The 22,865-nt window shown below is 36.4% G+C and overlaps 1 protein-coding gene across 2 annotated transcripts in view; it reads left to right on the plus strand.

Moving 5' to 3' along the window:
• The window catches only part of LOC131060851 (uncharacterized), a 201,312-nt gene that overhangs the window by 155,417 nt on the left and 23,030 nt on the right, over positions 1 to 22,865 (plus strand). For both annotated transcript variants that reach the window (XM_057994274.2, XM_057994268.2), the window contains exons 7-8: positions 18,741 to 18,859; positions 18,981 to 19,060. In XM_057994274.2, the coding sequence (XP_057850257.1) occupies positions 18,741 to 18,859; positions 18,981 to 19,060 (199 nt within the window). The remainder of the gene's footprint in view (positions 1 to 18,740; positions 18,860 to 18,980; positions 19,061 to 22,865) is intronic.

Consider the following 22,865-nt stretch of genomic DNA (forward strand, 5'->3'; position numbering starts at 1 on the left):
TTTATTGAAGTTGCAGGTTGTCTTCAGACATTGGGCAGCCATTGTTGGACCTTGGAAGGGTGTCTTCAGACTTTAAGAACTAAAAATCAGACTTTTCCACACCTTTTTCCAAGCATTTTCAGAATTGTGGTATACTTCCGGGCACCATTTTTGATATTTTTCTTAGTCTTCCAGGTTGTCTTCAGACTGAAACTTCGTTCCCAGCCACATTGTTATGCCCATATGTGACCATTTATTAGTTTTGGAGGGTAAAATAATTCAAATGCAAGCATGTGACATGGCTGTGACCACTTCCAGCCATTGATATTCATAATTTTCAATGTGTCTTCAGACTTTTTGGAGCCATTTTCAGACTTTCAGAGGGTTTATTCAAACTTAAGAATCCGAAAATCAGACTTCAATACACCATTTTCAGAGTGTTTTCAGACCTGGACATTCATTTTTGGGCACCAAATCATGACATTTTTCTGAGTTTACAGGGGTGTCTTCAGACTTATTTATTGCAATCAGACTTATCCTTAGTCTAAAAACCAGGTTTTCTTGAGAATTTTCCAGATTTCAATCCGGACCTTCATATTTTCTAGAATCGGTGCTACAATTTTCTAATACTACCTATCACAAGTTGGGACAAATGTCAGGAACAAAGTCTTGATTGTGTCTGGATGTCCACTCCATTGAATGATGATCCAATCAACACAACATTTTCAAGGATTATGAGTCCGGATGAGGGTCGGATTTCCACCGCAGAGCGGAATTACAAAGGAAGGAAGTTGTCCAAATAGTCATCAAATCTCCATCAAGTGAAAGAATGGACAGGGATAATGCGGATGTTTTTTAGGAATGAACCGTCCCTATGCAGATGGATTTCCCACCAAGGTTGGAATAAAGTTTATCATATTGGTGTTTGATTCAATGATTGTTTGTTTTGCAGGATTGCTATAAGGAAGGGAAGCATGATGATCAAGGCTTGAGGTGAAGGAGGATGCACCCAACGCGGATAAGGAAGATCAACACTTCAAAGATTGGATGAGGATTTTCGGACAAAGATTCTGGAGTGTGAAGATGAGGACTAGATCAATCATGAAGAGGACTTCACCTTGATGATGAACAAATGAAGGAAGGCAAGTTTAAGAAATCCAGAACTACATCAAGGAATTTCAACATCCAAGTGTGTCAAGGAAGGAAACATTTCAAGATTCCAAGATTGGGAAAATTTTCCAAATGTTAAGGAGGAAATAGTTCATGGAATTCCTTAGCATAAGGATGAAATGTAAGGATGAAATGCAAAGTATCATAAGGAATTCCAAGCATCATGAAGAATGTTCAAGGCAAATTAATCAAGTCTATGGGGCAAGATGAGGTGGCATCCTAGTCACCATTCATTCAATCAAAAGGTACCAAGTCAACATCCCTTCAAGGAGGGAATAAGTGACACATGGCACTACATGAAATATTATTATCTTACTTACCCTCGTTTCTTATTGGCCAATGTAATGGTGGTTGTAACAAACCCTAATTAGGGTTTTATCTTGTAATCTTGGTAGTTGATCTTGAATCAATATGAGCCATTCATTTCTTTTGAGGCTCTATATAAACCCCATTGCCTCTCATTTGTAAGGGAGAGATTTTGTAGAATTGTTGGTATATGCTGCAGCTTTTTGAATATAAATCATTGTTTGACTTGATGGTGATTTTGTTTTTCAAGTGTTGTTTTGCATTCAAGGTTCTCAATTCCTCCAAGTTAGATTAGAATTTAGATTTAGAATTTGCTTTCAATGTTTGTTAGATTGAATGAAAGAATTGTTGAGTATATTTGTGTGGAATCTATTAATCCATACCACTAGCCTCTTGTTGATTGTAAGTGTGCCATGCGTCGTCAACTGGAAATTTATGCAAGCTTAGCTTGGATTATTATACGTCCATTGATATGCATCAACTTGTATGGTCTCAATGTTTGATGGTAGTAATTTGAAAATCTATGAAACACACCTTAGATGGCTGCACTAAGCTCGTGTCAAAATTTTTTCGACTTGATGGTGAGACCTTGCCTAGTTTGATTCCACTAAATCTGTTCATCATTTCCTACATTCCTAGGCTTGGAATAGATTTCCTGAACCCTATTCCCTTTTGTCATTTTTTTTAGAAAGTCTTGTTAGAATTGAATCAAGAGCTTCATTGCTAAATCCTAAGTCATCGGCATACCGATCCTAATCCATGATAAGATTGAGCATCCATGTACAATGTAAGTCCCCTTGTGATTCCAGCATTATCACATCAAACCACTGAACTTATCCCCACATCAAGACCTGACATTTCATAACCTTGGAGTTGTCTCATTTGATCGCTAAGCATAGCATTTGAGAGACTTTGTTCAAGAGAGGATAATATACCTTGGTATTTTATTCTGTGTTCGTATATGCATAAAACACAGATCAACACGTCTCTCATGTTTTCTGGTTGTGGAGTTAGCAAAATGCTGGGCACACAGGAAATTCAGTCTTGGTTGATTTGATAATAAATCCCTTGAAGATTTATTTACATTAATAAATGTATGCATATTGGACACCATAAATGGTTCCTCTGGCTGAGCATGGCTAAGAGGAAAAAGTTATTCAAGGTGATTGATGGCAATAAGGGCAAGAAAACTGGATGTCAATTGCTGCTGTATTCCTTGTATCTTCATATCATTGCTGGGTATGTCTTCTTGCTGCCATTGAAGTAAGATAGAAAGGTTTGTAAATTTGGAGAGTAGTGTGGAAATTGCTGAGGCATATTCTTGGTTGCGTGGCAATTTTTTATGGTTTGAACAGAGGTTTATGTGGGGCAGTGAATATGCTCCAAGTCTGCAACTTCAGTTCTGCGCATCACAATTTCTATTTATAATATATTTGTTTATCTCTGAGTCATTACTGGAAAAGAGATTTCAGATCAGCGAGTAAAGAAAAGTTCATTTCTGATTAAGTTTTGGTCCTGTGCATGGAATATCTCAGTCCAAGGAGGTGGCTTATAGTTGAATGATCATCATGTATTTCAGTCATATCTGAATCAATTTTGAGGTCAGAAACCATTACTTTTTGTAATCCTGATTATGAATAATATGCATGATATATTTTGATTTTAATAACAGAAATTAGTTTTACCTCAGTTATCACTTTATTAGCACATTTGAAATTATGCATGCTAATGTCCATCAAAACTTGGCAATACACAAAACAACAAATAAATTTCAATGCACACCTGAAACAATGCATTCACACTATCAAGCAAACTGTGACAAAATTACCAGAGGGAAAGAAGTGCAAAAAATTGGTTCAAACTGGGGTGGCCTCTTACAATTACAATATGAGAAAAGCATGCACGAAAGCAACTGGTGGTACAACCATCCAGATATTACAAACTTATTGTTCCAACTAAGAATGATTGATTACAATGATTAAAAAGCCGCAATATAAGCTTTATTTCTGATTTTTAAAATGAAATACTGTTGCAATACATCACATGAAGTGTTATCATTGTGATTCATATGAAATAAAAAAGCAATCACACTTAAGTGAAGGACAGCTGTAGTAGATGATGGATAAGCCATGAAATTATTGAAGTAACACTAAAAATCACTATCAAACACTTATATAGAGGTCTGATATAAATTGATAGCCAATATGAGTCTAAAATAACATTGAATATTAGGTAGAAATCACTCAAATAACACAGTGAATCATACCCATCACTGCTCAAACATTGTAGTTAATGTAGAAACCCTGAAACTCATTGAAAGCTCACTATTCACCATGAAATCTGTCATATGCAGGTCTGAAATCTAAAACAGCAAGGAAGAGGTCTGAAATACCATCAAATCTTATGACCACAAACCCAAAAGTCCTTCCAACATAATTGTTGGTTGAAAATTTTGTACACTTGGGGAAATATACAAAATTGTGGTTTCACTTTCAACCACAGTGTGTGAGTAAAACTCTCCTAATTAAGGGAAGACTCCCCCTATCTAACTACAACTTTGAAAATACAATAGGATGGGACAACAATCTTTCTTCTTCTTTGAAGAAAGACAATATCCTTTTCTCTTCACAGAAAATGATAGCAATTGAATATAAACAGCAGTAACCACTTTCAAATGAAATGAGAGAAAAGAAATGAAGTTTTCTGAAAGCGCAAAGATTTCCGTCACTTCCTTGGGATGGGACGACAATATCAAACTCGAAGACTGATTATATGAAGTCCTATCTACCCTTTTCTACACTAATGCTATAAAGAACAAGTTATGACAGCTCAAAGACTAAAATACCTTATTCTTTTATTCTTTAAAACAATGAGAAGTAGTGTAAGCTCAAAGACTCATAGCTATTTCCCACACAATCTACTTCTAAATTCTGTTTAAGAACAAGTGTAAGAACAAAGACTTACAACTTTTTCCAATAGAACTTCTACTTTAACTAAATTAATCTTCAATACTTGCAGCTCAAAGACTGCAAATCAAATTTGATTAAGCTCTCAAAGAAACACTTGCAAAGAAGGAAATATGGAACACCAACTCAAGAATGTAGCACAAAGACTCAAAGCTTGAGTAATTTTCTTCTATTCCTTTCAAACTTTCAATTTACACATAAAAGCTCAAAGATTTCTTTGCTGCAAATTTGACAGAGTTTTTGCTTGCTTTCAAAAAGATAAAGATTACAATAGACCCCTCAAGTATTTATAGGAGAGGAGTCATGAGAAAAAGGTGGGAGGATTCTAACTAACTTGAGAGATTCTCTCAACCACCAAGACTTATTCAATAACTAACTAAGACTTCAATAACTAACTAAGACTTATTCCAACTACAATCCTAATTGAACACAACTTGTAGTTGCTTTACATGTAATTACAAAAGTGCAAGTAATAAGTTAACTTGCAATTACAAAGTTATTTTTTTACATGTAACTTGTCAAAACAAAATTACAAATGTATAACTCATCCTTTGTCTGTGATGATCTTCATGTCACTTCAGGATGCTAGAACTTGAATTATTCTGGATTGGTATAGACATCTTGAACCGGAACGGGAACTTGCATCCTTGTCTTCTTGCTTGGGGTAGTACTATCTTTTCAAGAGGGAAAGGGTTGCCTCCCTTTTTTCATGTCATGACCATCTTTGTCTTGAAAGCATTCTATGCTCGCAACCATGAATTCTTGTTGTATCTCTTTTTTGTATTGTCCTCAATTCTTGAAATTTGCTTGCAAAATAAGGCCCATGCCTTAATCCATTGATTTGGTAGGTCGTGTGTGCAAACCGGACTGACAAGGGAAGAGAGAAATTGATGCAAAAATGGGCTCACAAGTGAATTTCGGGTTTTGGAAGTTGCATTACATGTGTGGGGAAAACAAGAGCATTAACTTGCAATTGCGGGGAACAAACATGCAACTTCATATGTGTAATGGGTAACTACAAGTTTGCACTTGTAATTGGACCTTTAGAACTCATTTTCAAGTGTTTTTTGAGTGCATTTTGGACCAATTTCGGGTTCTGGATGGCTAACCATAGGTAGACTTTAAATGGGAAAAATGAATGAAGGTGTGAAATGAGTGGATGAAATGGTATGTACGGATGATGGAAATGAATATGAAAAGATTTTGGGAAGATCATCTTCAAGAAAATGGGAAGAACTTTCAACATGCAATTCGGTTCCAAAAACCCGATTTTAAAAGGATGGGTATTTCTCATCCTTGCAACTTGGAATTTCAACAAAAGATGGTTAAATCTTTTATCTGTAAGGGAAGAACAATTATTTTCATCCAACTTGTAATCGGGATTTAAAATCCCGAATACAAGTAAAGAGGGAAAACGGGGAAGAACAATGCAATTCTAAAATTGCTAATCAAGGGGGAAAATCTCTCTTACAAAACCGATTTTTTGGGGAAGAACCAACATATTTGAAAACAAATTTACAACTAGAAAGGAAAAACAAGAAAACAAGAAAACAAGAAAAAATAAACAAGAAGAAAAGAAATCTTACCTTGCTCCAATCTGAAAATGCCTCTTCAACAAGATGATTAATCAATCTTGGAATGAAGGAGACAATCCAATAAATAAACAAAAGAAAACCGCAATCCCAAACCCTTGCCACGTTTTTGAAAAACGTACTTTGCATAAAAACGTGGTGTCAAATGCATAGAAAATGGCATGGAAAGTGGCCAAGACTCTTTCTAACCTCAACGCCTTAGCATACCAAGCCAAAACAATTCATAACATTGCTGATTCGTGGCATTCCAAATGGCAAAAAACGTGGTTGCTGTTATAAAGCTAAAAACCAGCAATCTTAACCTCCATGTGGCGTGAAAGGTGTTTGAAAATGCATGGAAATAGGAAGGAATCCTAAACGCCTTACTCCTCCAACAAATTCTCCACAAAATTTTGCTAAAAATCCTCAAAAACGTTTTTCCTTGCAATTCGGGTTTTTTGGAGGATATAACAAGTTTAAAATTTCACTTTTTCAACATATTAGGCAAAATCAGGATTTTTTGACCAAATAGCAAGTTTAAAATGTCAAAAATGCACTTTATAAGCAAAATCGGGTTTTTGGAGACAAAGTGCAAGTTTAAAATTGTCACTTTTTCACTTTCAAGGCAAAATCGGGTTTTTGAGAGAGATATGCAAGTTTAAAATTACTTGCAAAGGGGAAATAAAATCCCTACAAGAATTTTTAAATCACTTGCACACATGTAATAGGGTTTTAAAATCCCTATTACATGTAAAAACCATTAAAGTAGGGGTTTTTGGAAAGAATTACAAGTTTACTTGTAACTTAACCAAAAAATCCCTCTTTTAACTAAAAAAGCCAAAAAACAACAAAAACAACAAAGGGGAAATAAAAAGCAAATTACAAGTTTTTATTTTTCAATAAAGTGCACATATAATAAGCTAAAAATTTCCCTACAAAGACCAAAACAATGGAAATCATTAAAACTTGTAGTTCAAGGAAAATTCTCCACCTGAAGTCGGGATTTTAGAACCCGAAGTTGAAGGAAAGACATAGCAAACAAACCTAGAATGCGACAAAATTCAAAATGTAGTTCGAGGATGGAATGAGGATTAAGCCAGTCCAAGGATTAGTCAAAATTTTGCCTCGGGAAGCGTGCCATAGAGTAATTTTTTTTCCTTCATTTTTTCACAAAAAATTTATGTAATGGTCCTTCATTTTTGGAAACAAAATGGGGACAACAATAATTTGATCAACAATATATCATCTCGTAATGAATCTCTACAATCAATGCCTCCATACAACCAAGATTACTCTAGAACAAACTGCAAACTAATTTAGAAACCCACACAAAAGCCATACTCCAGCATTGGCGCACCCTACATGAAATGTACAACCATTTTAACATGGTAATTCAACACTTCAAACTTTGCAAAATCTCAACACATATCAAATCAAAACTTCAATATATATCAGGAAACCTCAAAGTCTAGAGAAAACAACAAACTCTGTCAAACCTCCAATGTGATTTCTGAAGTGAAACCACCATAAACTAGCCAGGGAGGATCTTTTACCATCTAAACCAACAGACACAAGAGGGTTTCGTCCTCAAGGGTTTTTAAGAAGAACTGAAGTTTTCTCCAAAATGCAAAAGCAAAATCAAATTTATCAACAACCCAAACAATGAGTGATCAACCTCCTTTTATAACTTTTTAAAGCAATAAAATATATATATTTTTATTTGCTTGAAAACTCCTTTTAGAAATTAAATAATTAACTTAATGGAGATCTTTTCACCTTTTTGTTAAGAATAATAATGTTTTCTCATGAATAAAGTCCCTTTTCCAAGGCGTCCATTAGAAATAACTTTTTGACACCTTTAAAATGAGCTACAACACTTTGTTGTCCCTTTTAATATTTTCAACATTAGACAACTTAAGTGAAATCTTAATTAAATAACTTGATTATATATCCAAGTTGTGGAAAGTACCACATGATATAATTTGCAATTTTGACTGCACACACACGCTTAGATACACAACACATAGACATAGACACATGCACACACACAAACATAGACATAGACACACAAACACTCAAACATAGACACTCACTTACATAGACACACAAACACACTTGCACACACAAACACATATATCTGCACACGGATGGACATACAGACACAAACATAGACATATACACACTAACACACAAACACAGACACAAACACAAACAAACACATAGACATGCATACATAGACACACAGACATAGACATACACATATAGACAAACATAGATACATAGACACACACACACAAACATGCACACAGACATGGGCGCACACACACAAACATAGACACATGCACACAAACATGCATCCACATAGACACACACATAGACATAGACATAGACACACACACACACATAGAAACATATACACACACAGACACACACACTAACACAGACACACAAACATACACACACATGTAGACACACATACATGCACACATGGACAAATACACAAACATAGACACACACAAACACAAAAATAAAGACGCACACACACAGACACACACACGTGCGCACAAACATACACACAGAGATGCAGATACACGTTGACACAGGCATACATATAGGCACACACACACAGATGCAAACACACATTGGAACAAACATATACATGCAGGCATAGACACACAAACACATAAAAAGTTACTAATTACTTTCAAGTAATAGTCTACTTAATAGCACATTTTTGAATTTCTTTCCTTCATCAACCTTTACCAGGTCATCATCATTGAACATAGGAATGCCACTTAATTGTCCAATTTGATTGTGAGTCAACCTCCTCTATATTTATTCGAGACAAGTTGGTGCCTAGGATTTGTTTGTGACAAAGGTGAAAGTTGTAATGAATACCAGTGATCCAGGACTTTGCGAGTGTGATTCAAGACTCTGCGAGTCCACAGCCGGGTTGGCTTTGTAGAGTCCAATGGGCTCTGGACTTGGACTCAGTCGAGTTTGCTTAGATTCGTTGAGTCTGCTCAAACTCGCCAAGTCTGTCGGACTTGAGTTTGTTAGACTTGACAAACTCGTCAACTCCCGAGGGTAAGACTGTCGTGCAGAAACACATAAAAATAAAATAAAATTAAAAACTAAGTATTTTTACTTGACCAAAAGGTCATTATATTTGCTTCCCTACCCTAAAAGCTCATTTTTATTGTTTGCAAACACAAGGAGGAGAGAAAAAGAGGCATCTGAGCAAAAATATTGAGGCATTGAAGAGCAGACCAACAGATCGATTGAAGAGGAGATAGTGATTGCTGATTGTTTGTGCAGGTTAGTAGCTTGCATTCACACATTTAAAGGAGTTAAAAAAGGATTTGGAGGAGGCCTCTACAAATTTGAAGGTGCATTTCTTCAATTTTGGAGCAATTTGAAGAAGTTTGTTGTTTTTTGATTTTTTTACTTTCATATTTCCATTTTATTGTACATTTGTTTTGGTTTTGTTTCATTTTTTTACTTTAGAGGAGGTTGATCCACAATCAAAGTGGAACATTGAGGTTGATGATCTTGTCTTCAGTGATGAAGACTTGGAATGGGTTGAACACGTTGATCGAGAGGCAGAGGTAGTAGTGATGGCAAAGGAGGCTAGAGCACGAGGAGACCCATTGGAGGACCCTGAGGATGATGTGGATGAGGATGTGGATGTGGATGTCATTGAGGTTGAGCCTGAGACACAAGCGGATATCATGGCTGTAGAATCATCCGGAATCTATCTTATGCACACAAGTAGGAGGGTTGCGAGGTCGAGTGGTGACTGATATTGGCTCCTCTTAGCCTTAGACTTCTAGGCTTTAGCTTTTATTTTGATATATGTTTTGAACTTTTGATGCCATGGATTTCATGTTCCATGAATTTTGTAGACATTTGACACTTTATATTTCTAATGTGTTATTTAGTTTAACTTATTTCCTTTAGCTCAAGCCTAAAATTTGCATTTATACTTATATGATCAATGTAAACTTGTTTATGTGTTCAAAGTAGCTTCTATTTGATGAGATTATTGTGTCTTTAAGGTTTATTTATTAAAGGATGCATGGAACAAGTTTTAATTCCTTAAAAGTCTTTGAATTTCTTGGGTTTTTCAATTTGCTGAGTCTTGGCCAAGTTTTTGCCGAGTCCGAGTCCGAGTAAAAAATCAGCGTGTCGAGCCCGAGTCTTGTCATACTGATGAATATAAACAAACATCGTTCAATCTTTGCAATGACAATTTGTTGCACTTCTTGGAGTATATGCTCAAACATACTCCAATTGCGCTCACATCCTAAAGCATTGTATGGTTGGCTCAAGACACGAATTGCAATCCTTTGAAGATTTGGCACCATAGCCTCAAACCTTTCCCAACATGCATTTGAAATGAGGAAAAAAGGAACTTGATCTCATTGTTTATGTTTGAGTTTCAATATTAACATAGCAAAGGAAACGTTTTAATTTTTAAACTTAAGTTATACCCTTAATAGATTGTTACCTGGTTGCAATGTCATTCAAGTTACCTTGCATATGTGTCTCACAAAGAGGCCCCCTTGCACAATTCTACACATCTTAGTCTCAAAGATCATCTTTGCTTGAAGCTAAGAATTAGGTGTCATCCACTTAATGGTTATGTAGAGCCCACTAAGAATCTACTCATGGCCTTGAACTTTGGGTGGAATTTGGACAATGGATTCAAGAAAAAAGAAGCTACATGTAAGCATTTGTGAAGTCGATGGTGCCATTGTTGACCACTGATGTCCATGGGATGATATTTATCCTCAACCCAAGTATAAATGGATCTGATGGCCACTTTGGCCCTATCCATGCCCTTATATGTAGCCTATTGTGGGCTCCTCCTCAACAACTACTTGAAGGAGAACAATTAAAGGATCTATGAACTACAACTAATATTATACATTAACATGAACAAGCGTGAACACGAATAAACAAATAACAGTTAAAGGGTTTGTGAAGTACAATTATTATTAAACATTAACATAAATAAGTGTGAATAAAAATAAATAAATAGAATGAAAATATGAATCAAAATAGAATGGAAATATGAACTTACCTCCACAATCTCCTTTATTGGAAGCCAAAAGCTTTGCTCATTGAAAAGTTAGTCAACTATATCAAGCCCTACATTGGTCTACGCATATGAAGATGTAAACCACTTCTTGCTAACAAACATTGCAAAGAATGCAATGTGCTGAATTTTTTTCCAACACAAGTTACTCTAGAACAGGCCAGCTTCTCCCTGTTTGTGTATTTCCTCATTAAACACATGCCTTCTCAAGCCTTCTCAAGCCTTCAACACTTAAAAAAAGCCAGCAAACAATATGTGTTGGAAGTTTGGAATGATAGGTGTTGATGTGTGTTTTATGCACATACGAACACATAATAAAATACCAAAGTACTTTACCCCCTCTTGAACAAAATCACCTTAGATGCTAAATATCTGATCAACTAAGATGATTCCAAGGTTTCTACAGTTAGTTCTTGACACCTGGGTAACTCAATAGCTTGATGTGATATGTTGTTTTCACTTGGGGACTTACGTAATTGTTCAAACTTAGAGATCTTTTCATGGATTTGGAATTGGAATAGGTTATTGCGATGACTTAGGATTTTGCAATTGAGCTCTTAATCTAATCTAACAAGGATTTTAAGAAAGGACAAAAGGAATAGGGCTTAGGAGTTCTTTTCTAAAACCTAGAATGCAAGAGGCAATGAACAGTTCAATGGAATCCTACTAGGCAAGGTCTCACTATCAAAGAACACTTTTGACACAAGCTTAGTGCAATCATCTAAGGTAAATCTCATAGATGTTCAAATTATCACAATCAAACATTGATACCATCAAGGCAATGCATTACAATGGGCATGCAACAATTGAAGTTAAGTTTGATTTTAAATTCCAGTTGATCACGCAAGGCAAACTTACAATCAGCAATAAGCTAGTGGTATGGATTAAATGGATTCCACACAAAAGCATTCAATACTTCTTTCATTCAATCTAAAAATGCTTGAAACAAATTCTAATCTAAAATTCAAATCTAACTTGGAGGCAACGAGAACCACAAATGCATACAACACTTAAACAAAATCACCAAACTTCAATGATTGTATTCAAATCTACAACATATAGGTGACAATTCACAAAAATCTCTCCCTTACAAATGAGAGGCAATGGGGTTTATATAGAGTCTCAAAAGAAATAAATGGCCAAGATTCATTTAGAATCAAGGCCAAGATCATGCCAACACAACCCTAAATTTGCCCTAATTAGGTTTTACATCAAAAAAGGAATCACCAACATGTGATCTAATGGAATGATGCCTAGTCATCAAATAGGGAATCTTCTAGAAGATTTCGGCCTGCATTCCTCTCTCTAGCAGCATATTCCAAGAATCTGGCCAAAATTGAATCTAACTCCATGGTAATGCTAGGTAAAGCCTCCTGCTGCGCATCTATCACATTCAATGCATCCAAACAAGTATCAAAAACATTCTTCCAATTTGGCATAAGCTTTTGCAAACCATGGATGTGGATCAACAGGGAAACTAAATCATCAATCTGATTCTTCTTCAAAAAATATAACTGGCCGAAGCACATGAACTTCATCTTTTCTCTCAACTCCTCTAAGTGTAGACCGTTGGAAGTACCAACATCTACTCCTAACAATTCTTCAATGGATGAAAGGATTTTGGATCGAATCTCTTGGGTCGATCCTTCTATCTCTGCACAATCTTTCCTTCCATGATCATAGGTAGACTTCCGCATGGCGAATGAAAAATACCATCCTTGAAAATCATAAATATCTCCCTTATGGATTAATCTGGGCATCAGAATTCGCTTCAACACCTTGAGGCAGGGAATTGTCTTCCCTTGTACCGGCTGGAAATTATCCGAAACTCCCTCCAAATATTGCATCCTGAACATGAGCATTGGCGATCTGTCAAATGCTTGGACAAATTGAGTTAGGAAATCATCCCCCTGTTTTGTCACATCTTCAATCCACTTTCCAAATTCTGTATGTTTATTCCTTGTTGCCTCATGATCAAAGTGAAATCCAGGATCAACTGCAATAGGAGAGACAAAAGTGGGATCCTCATGCCTATGGGAACTTATCCCTGTAATATATTCCTTAAGTCTCATATTCTCTTCCTTATACATATTCTTCCTTTCAATCTTCCTATCCAATCGTGCCCTGATTGCTTGGACCATATCATCAAGTTCATGGAACTCTTGTGTCTTTGTAGTTCGCCCAAGGGAAATTGAAGTGATTTGATAATCCATGGGGGTGGCCACATCTTTGGTCACATCACCAATCGGGAGAGCAACTTGTGCAATTCGTACACCTGTTTCATCTCTAGCCACATTGGAAAATATCTTAGCCTTTTTCTGCTCTTTCTCTTTGTTTGTCCTTGCTAAGACATCAACAATATTCTCAATAGGCTGCATTCCTATCATTTTGCTTTTCTCCATGCTCTGTAATAACCAATCGGGAATGGTGGAAATACCCATCCCATCATCAAGGCACATCTCTTGATCAAGTCCCTTCAATGCCGAGATGACATCATCCTCCTCCTTATCTTTAGTCAAATCATAAACATTGTTGCCCAAACTGACATTCAAATGAACTGTGGGAGATCTTGGTTGCTCTTCATTCTCATTCGGCGGTGTTGACTGCGTTGTAGCTTGTAATTCCTGAATATTTTCTGGCAAGATATCCGTATTGGAACATTGTTCAAACTCTTTACTCTCCTCTGACATTCCCATTTCCTTTATTGAGGAGGAATTGGTGGTGGATAAAGGAGCGCTAGGCTTATGCTTCTTCTTCTTTGATTGTTGACTGTCTCCTTGCCCCTCATTTTAGATTCTCCAGGCACACCCTTCCTTCTTTTGGGAGCGTGACTCTCCTCATTTGCATGTATTCTCATATCTGTAGGTGTTCTTTCATCATCATCATCAAGAGAAGACTCCTCTTGTCCTTTTTTTTTTTCATAGGTGAGGGTGACAACCATTTCTATCAATTGGTTCATATTTCTGTCCACCCATTTGCTGGAGAAATCAATAACTTCTCTCATAAGTTCATTCAAGTCTACCACCTCATGCTGTGTCCAACTAGGCAATAAGATGGGCTTGCTCACTTCATTTTCATATTGCGGATGAGTATGATCACTATCATCAACTACCTGATCAGGAATTGAAAAGAGTTTACATTTCCTTATGAAATCTACTGACATTTGGGACCACATTCTCTTCTTTATTGCGTGCTCATCCATGAGATTAGCCCAATAATCCTCAATGTCAATCTTATGTATAAACTTTTCTCCTCTAATCTTCACAACATTATTATGCAGATCAAATTGATCTCTGCTCTTATAAGTTCCAAGGCGATAGAACGCGAGTTCATCAATTATTGAACTAGTTGCAGCCTCATTATGGCACACCTCTAAAGCCTTTCCTAATGCAATAGGGAGATTTATCCCAGTTCCGTTTCTCCTTCTGGATAAAATCAAATTCCAGAAGTTGTCTCACCACCTCAAGTAGGATCATTCTATCTGTAGGATACCTAGGAAGTTTGTAAGGTTTGGATCTGAATCCCTAAATCCGTAGGTATGTGAAGGTGGGAAACTAAATGTACCACGAGCCATATTATTCAATAAGCTCTGTTGTTGCCTTGGACAACCATTTGTGGACTCCACCCTACAATAGCCCTGTGACGTACATGGTGAAAGCATCGTTCACCCTTCTGTAATGTTCAATCTTGTGCATATGAAGTTGCAGATAGCATTCGTAAATTTTGTACTACCCTGGTTCATTTCCAACTTCACCTTTGCATATGAATCCCTTGTATGTGACAAATCTTGCAAGTAAGTACACAAGGTAGGAAGTCATTCCAAATGACTTGGTTTTCTCCACATTTCTCAATTGAAAGTCGAGGTTATCACTTAAATCTTGGCCCAATCAACCACTATTCCTCTTATACAATCCTGGATAAGGTAGAATATCTAGCCCTCAAACAAAGCACCTTGAGGCATCCCCATCACTCGATTGAGTAGGAACAACAGGTCGTTATACTCATCCTTAAAATCCGTACACATGAGCCTCTTGGGTATCTTTGAATGGTGAGGCCTTGGTTCAATCATCCACTCTTTATTCACAATTGTCATGCATGCATCCGTCTTCTTCAGGAACTTTGCTTCATATTCATCTTTAGTTTTCTCTCACATATCTGCACCCATATCCGCACTCCTGGGGATTCCAAACACTTCCACGATCGCATGTTCGGCAAGGTATGCAAGCAGCCCCTTCAACTGATTTGATCATTCGAGTCATCAGGTCATAATGCTTTGTGCACTCCACAATTAACTCACTGCATTGTTTGGATGGAGGAAAGCCAATCGCCTGGTATATGCCACTCTTCATGATATTGGCAGAAAGTGTGGAAGGAAGCTGATTCTTCTCTCCGAACATCCTTTGCCGCATCCGCTCCATGTCTAGGAACTCCATGTTTGTATGAAACTCCGAACATCCTTTGCCGCATCCTTGCTTTAGACATGGTACTTGTATGAAACTCGAAGTCAATATCATGGAAAAGTTACCTAAATAACTTATTTTCAGAATTGTATGAGTTCTGATTTTTAATGATTTTGACAAATTTAGGAATGAAAGTCGGAAATTCTAGCGTTATTCATCATGAATTCTGAAAATTGAATGAAAACTTGATGAAAATAGGGTACAAAACCCTCATAAAACCTTTGTTTTCAGACTTGTATAAGGTCTGATCATAAAAACTGAGTCTGAAGACAAGATGGTATACTCAGAAAATTGTCAAAAATGGTGTCCGGAAGCATTCCACAAGCCTGATTCCCTTTGGAAAAGGTGGACAAAAGTCTGATTCTCAATTTTCAATGTCTGAAGACACCCTTCCAAGGTCATGGCTGTCCAAAGTCTGAAGACAACCTGCAACTATAACATGAATCAGTGTTTTGAAGTAGTTGCAGTCATGTGAAATGCTTGCTTATGAAATATTTTACCTCGAGGTTAAAATGGTCAAATCTAGGTGCAAATAGAGGGATAGAAATGAAACACCAGTCTGAAGACAACCTGCAATTGGAGCTTCAGACCTACACCAGCAATGGTGTGCTCAGAAAATGCTCAGAATACTCCCCATAAACAGTTCTCCAACAAAATCGCCCAAGTACAAAGGTGGCTGGAGATGAAAAATAAGTCTGAAAATGTGATGTTCTAAGCAACAATGGTGCCAAGACAACCTCCAGCTATGGCGTCAAATTCTGATCTGAGTGTAATGGCAGCCCCTAAACATCAATGGTGCTCAGCAAAAACAACAAATCGCCCTACAAAGTGAAGCAACCAGCCACATAAAGCAAAATTGTGGCATCCCAAAAATGGCGCCACCCTCCAAGTTCGCAAATGTGGCCCAATCAGCCACAAAAATCTCTGCAACTCTCTGCAATAATGGCACCCAGATCTGACTGGGCAAATAAATCCTTTAAATCTGCAACTTCAAGAATGGTGTCCAATGGACACCTAGGCAAAAATCGCCCAGCTGGGAACATTGGAATCGGTCTCCAATAATGCCTTCAATCAGTCACATGAGCAAGATATATTATTATTATAATGCTGGCTGGCCCCTTTTAAACTAGTTTTCACCTCAACATTTCACCACACAAGCAATGTGGGATAAAACTTGCCTTATTATACTTTGAGAAAATTGATTTGCCTTGGAAAAATATTTTAATCATTAAATAATTGCTTCCTGGCATTAAATAATTGTTGCTAAGGCAAAAACAATTAAATTTAACCACACTTGCATTTAAAATTGTTCAATTTCATTGAATTTTGGCCAATTGGGGAAAATCACCCCACATTTGGATAAAAATCCTCATTAAAAATCGTCATAACTCATCACAATTGCCCTTGGGGAAAATCGACCTTCATCAGGATGCATAAAAATCTATTCATTTCGCTCACTAAGTCAAAAATCCACTTTTGGGGAAAATCAACCCCCATTTGGATAGATCTTCATCAATTTCAGTCACAAAACACATTTTGGGGAATCGCCCTCCATCAGGACAATCATCCACACTTATTTCCATTAAATTCGCTCATGAACTGATTTGGGGAAAATTGACCTCCATCAGGATGATCAATTTAATCCGCATATTTCTTCATAAATCTGGGGAAATTCGACCTTCATCAGGAAAATTTCCAACACCTAGACAAATTTTGGGGCCTCCCAGTGGAAAAATGTGGTCCATTAGGACAAAAGTTAGGACACTTGGCGAGAAACGCCCTTCATCAGGAATTTGAGTGGGGAAAATCATGGGTAATCAGAAATTTGTCCAAAAATCTTAGGGAAAAACATCCTCCATCAGGATAATTGACTTCTAGACCTCAATTTAATGTTTTCCATTGGGAGTTGATGATTTTCACACCACTAAGTATCCAGACATCTCAAATTTCATCGTTATGCTTCGGGACATAGTCAAATTTATTTGAATTTGAGCGAGAAAATAGGGATTCCATCGAGGCAATGCAAATTTGATTTGATTTACCTACTAGGAGCGAGAAAACAACTTCTAAAGGATCTCTTGGCGCTTAGGCACAAAAAATGTCACTGATTTAGACACATTTAAACTCAATTATGCTCAAAATCCAGACACATTTAAACTCAAAACTCAAAACTCTAATAGCACCTTAGGCATGATCATTTCAAAATTGAGACTCGGCACTGAAAGCTCAAAATTGTCGTCTGACTGCCAAAACCCTAAACTAACATGATGCAAAAAGCAAGAAAGAGGGGGTCCCTATTTGCAATGGGGCGATGTGTGAAAAGGTCATAACAATAAGTAGGAGTGATTGTGTTTTGTGTCTATAGATCACTTTTTAGGATTTGTTTCCATTTTTTAGGAGATTTTGTTTTTAGGTGTGTTTATAAAAATATATTAATTTTCCACTTAAATGTCCGTTTTCTAGGAAGGAACCCTTTGGCTACCCCTAGGTTTGCATAGGGCACAACCTAGATACCCCCAGGGTACATCTTAGATGCACTTGGAGTGCACCTAGGTCATCGTAGGTGTGCCTTGGGCACACTTGAGGGGAATCCATCCTTGGACCTGGACCTGTTAGGGTCAGGTTTGGGGGCTGGGATGGGAGTAATCTTAGACATGTTAACATAACAAAATAAATATTATATAGTAAAATTTAAAAACCAAAATATACATTAATGAATATTTTGAAAGTTAGTCTCTAGAATCTAAACCCTTATATGTATAAATAATTGAATGTACGTTTTTTTGTTATTTCTGTATATAGCTCTGTTTGTATTAGTGGGTATTGAAAATTTGCATATCCATGTGCACTTCAATATCTCTTTCCATGCAACTCCTATTTCTTGTGTTTCATAAAAAATGACATTGTTAATGATTGTTTGTACTCAATTATTAATAGTAAATATTTGGTTTTTCCTCTTTTTATTTTTCCTGTATGCTAAGGGCATACATGACAGTCTGCTTTTTAATTACTTTTTAGGTTGCTGCTGGTTAACCAATTTCATAGAATCAGCATTGTTTTGGCTGATCATCGTTGTCGTATATTATGAGTGCCCCTACAATGTTGATCTAAATAATGAATAGGTGCACTTTATTATCCTTGAATTATTTTCTTTTATGAAACAGATTCTTACTTTCCTATTTTGCAGATTGTGTACGCCAAGCCGTGAAACATTCAGAACCAAGAGAAAAGAAGGGGCTTTATTGGGGTTACACAGTACGGTATGCTTATAATATTAGCAATGTATTCAACGAAAGTCCTTATAAGGTACCAAATGCTCTTGGATAAGTTTAGAGTAGTTTTCACTCACATGTTTCTTAGTTTGTATGGATCTTCATGCTGCTTTTTTAATGTAAATTATAATGTTGAATGTCTGCAATTTATCCAGAGTGGGTATGATTATTCAATTGGAACTTCGGAGCATGGAGATATTATAAGGTCTTCTGATCTTGTGATTCCAAAATTCAGGTATCCTATACATAATGGAACAACCTTGATGTGCACATTTTGTTCACTTCTAGGATTTAGCTGCAAATGACCTTTTAGAGTTGAATTCATGGGCATGTGAAAGGCATATACGTCTCTCAAAAGTAAAGTACATTATGAATAAGGAAGAGCCTATCTAATTTTTGCATAAATGATTTCATTCAGTCCTATTCTCTTTTGTTATTCATCTTCTTATATCTTAAATTTCCAGGCGTATAATTCAATACTTCTTTGCTGACAATCTAGAAAAAGAACCTATACCTGAGCTCCTTTGCTCTTCCCCATGCCTCAACAAGAAATCCTAGATTGAAGCTAGTTAGAGAGTCCTGACTTTTTTTGCATTATGAAATACCTTTGGTTGGAATGTTACAAGGGAGTCTTCATGAAAAGACACCTACCTTTGAAAAGATGCCCTGCGAAAAAAATGTAGTGGCCATTTTGGAATGTCCTCCTAGGAAAAATTGGGCCCTTTCTCTTTAGAGAATAGAGACAAATGCTTTCTCCTAATTGGTCTGAAAACAAGCCAGCCACTGGTAACTTGAAAAATGTACTTCAGATCTAGTAAACTTGGTTTAAATTATCTCTCCCTCAATGCTTTGTATTTACTCAAATTTGATGGTGCTTTAAAAGGAGGTGTAGGAATGATCAGGGCTAGGTGAAAATGAGAGACTTTTTGGTTCAGCTAGTGATGGTCTTCTCTCTTTTCAACCCTTATATGGAACAAATAGCTCAGCTGAGGTAATGGCACTAGTGGAAGACCTATGATTGGTACGTGAGTTGAACCTGCATTGGTGGAAGTGAAATGTGGTTCCAAGCTAGTGATTGATGGTATAAAAAAGGGTAACACCCTTAGTTGGAAGCATACTTAATCCTTTTTATTTTTCCCTTTAAAGTATATCTATTAGACGTGTTAACTTTTTGATGTCTTAATGATTCGATTTAGCTCCAAGTCTTCCTTATATTCAAGAAATTTTTTCTTAGCTTTCTTCAAAAAGGTCTTCAACATCCTAAATTGAACTATGACTAGAAACTCATTGCTTGTAACAAATGTCACCTACATTCTAAACACTACATTAATTTTTAAAGGCAAATAGCTATGAAATACATCAAACGTTTTAAATATTATGTCCACAAGGATTTTATTATCAATATTAGATTGTGTAGTAAGACTAATAATTGGCAACTTTGTATTGTCTCGATTATATAAAATTGTATTCTTTTGAATTTGCAAAAAGTCATGAGCTAGTGTAGCTTCAACAATCATCAGCCATTCAGCGTTCATTTCTTGAGAAATACTATTTTTTTATGGAAAATTTAATGTTGATAGACATGCATCTTTGGTGACAATTTGGATGAAAATTTGGCTATAATTAGAAGATCAAGATCATCTCAAAATTCTACCATCACATAAGATGAACTTCCTATGTGACATCTTTTAGAATGATGTACAAATTAAATTCACATTGTTGGGCATTATCTCTTCACAAGTAACAACTCTGACATTGGTGGGCATTAAGAGGCTCATCTTAGCAAGGAGATAGAGTTGAAGGAGCTGACAACAGCTATGACTTGTCGTGAGATTGCCAATCTTCAAGTTCATATGCCCTTTTGTTGAATTTTCACATGCTGGGGCATGCAATTGGCCTATCCTATTTATATATTTGCTAGCAATCTCTTAAAATGGAAATATGGGAGATCTTGTCAATCTTGGCCTTATTTGGGTTTTCCTTAAAAGAATGAAATGGAAAACAATAGGATGATGAATCATATTGCGTTCAATGTTTCTCATCAAATGTTAGAAAAAACTCTTGCTAGGAGAATCAAGTTGTTTGTTTCTTGGATAGCCAGGAATAAGTGCTTTGGGCTAGAAAGTAAGATTTATTATTCATGATACTAGAGGAACATTGGAAGGTCTTGCAAGTTGGTTGCTAGTCTAGCTTAATGGTTATGTTTTTGAAAAATTTGAAAAAGCCATGATAGGATTGAATGGGATCTCATATTGAATGTTTTAAGTCCCTTGGTTTTGGTTGCTTTTTTCTTATGTTATAGGAGCCTCTTGTTATGTTGGCTTGAGAAAGGGTCACTGTGAATACAATTCTTTTGCATCCTATTGATTGAAGACAACTTTCCTACCTGGATCCCTTCTAGCCCCATTGTGCCATTTGAATTCAACAAACAATCCTCGTTATTTATTGGAGAAAACTAGAATATAAGGGAAATCATAGGAATTTACTTATGATGTGATAACAAATCACATAGTATGCACATTTTAGATGATTTGACCTTAACAATAAAATTGAATTAAAAAAAATGTTGAGAGCACAATCCTTTACTTGGATACTTTTGCACAAGAAACATTGGTGAGGAAGAAATAATTTCTTTTTTATTGACCAAAATTAGCCTTAAATTTGTCTTCAATTCCGTCGTTTCTTTCTATGTTGTGCATTTTACATATTCTTCTCTATTAGCAACTATAAAGTGGCCTAAACCTTTGCACTATTATCAGTTTGTCATTAATTTGTAAGTATATGTAAAATAACCCCTCATGTGGATTTGGGTGTTCACATGGATAGAGCAATCTTGGGATACTAGGCATGTTGAATGGAGTGTTGATAGGGTGGTTAAAATCACTAAGGTCATTTTTGAGGACCCTACTCATATTGGGAAAGTTAATATAGATAGAGAGAATCTACTTCTTCCTAGTGGGTTACTGATATGTGCAAGCAACAACCTTATCCCATCTCAAAATAGGGTAAATGGGGCAGTGAAATTTGTGCCACCCATAGAGAAAAATTTGGGTGAGGTCTCATGATAGTCCATGATGTGGAAGCCACTAGTGGTTTAAAGGTTTGCCTCTAGCCTATATAAACAAGACCTAGGTGAGTGATTTGGGCACCATCTTGATCATGGGGCATTATAGGTTTGAAGTATGAGACAAGTTGTTGGATTCAAGTGTTGTGAAGATTGCTTTATACGTTGGTATGTTGTTGGATCGTGTTAGATATTTTCTCCCACACTTATTCTTGGATTATTATATTGTAACTAATGTAAAATTGCATCTCATGTGGATTTGGGTGTCCGCTTAGATAGAACAATATCGGGATACTAGGTATATTGTGTGGAGTATTCGTAGCATGGTTAAATTCATTGAGCTTTACTTTGATCAACCCACTCATATTGTGAAAGTTATTTTAGATAGAGAAAATCTCCCATTTTTAGTAGGTAGTTGAGGTGTGCAAGAAACAACCTAATCATATTTCTAAATGGGTTAAATGGTGCATTGAAAATTGTGCCATCTCACATAGACAATTTTAGTGGGGTGTCGTGATATCCATGGTTTTAAAAATTGCTAGTGGTTTCTAGGTTTGCCTCTAGCTTATATAAATAAGAACTCATGTGGGATTGTGAGATTTTAGTTGATCTACTAAGTTGGTAATTTGAAACTGTCTGCAAAATGATCTATCATGTGGATTTGGGTGCCCACCTAGATAGAGGGATATTGGGATACTAAGCATGTTGTTTCAAGTGTTGCTAGGGTGGTTAAATTCACTCACATTGACTTTGAGTACACTCATTTAGGGAAAGTTTAGATAGAGAGAACCTTATATTTTCTAGTAGGTTGTTGAGATGTGCAAGCAATAAACTTATCACATCTCAAAAGAGGTTAAACATGTCGTTGGAATTTGTGCCACCTCATAGAGACAAATATCAAGATAGTTTGTGGTGTTAATTGGTGTAGAGTTGGGGATAGGCAATGCGAGAAGTCTTATGATGATCAATATCTAGT

The sequence above is a fragment of the Cryptomeria japonica genome, chromosome 5 (genome assembly GCF_030272615.1).
Source record: "Cryptomeria japonica chromosome 5, Sugi_1.0, whole genome shotgun sequence".
Classification (NCBI taxonomy): domain Eukaryota; kingdom Viridiplantae; phylum Streptophyta; class Pinopsida; order Cupressales; family Cupressaceae; genus Cryptomeria; species Cryptomeria japonica.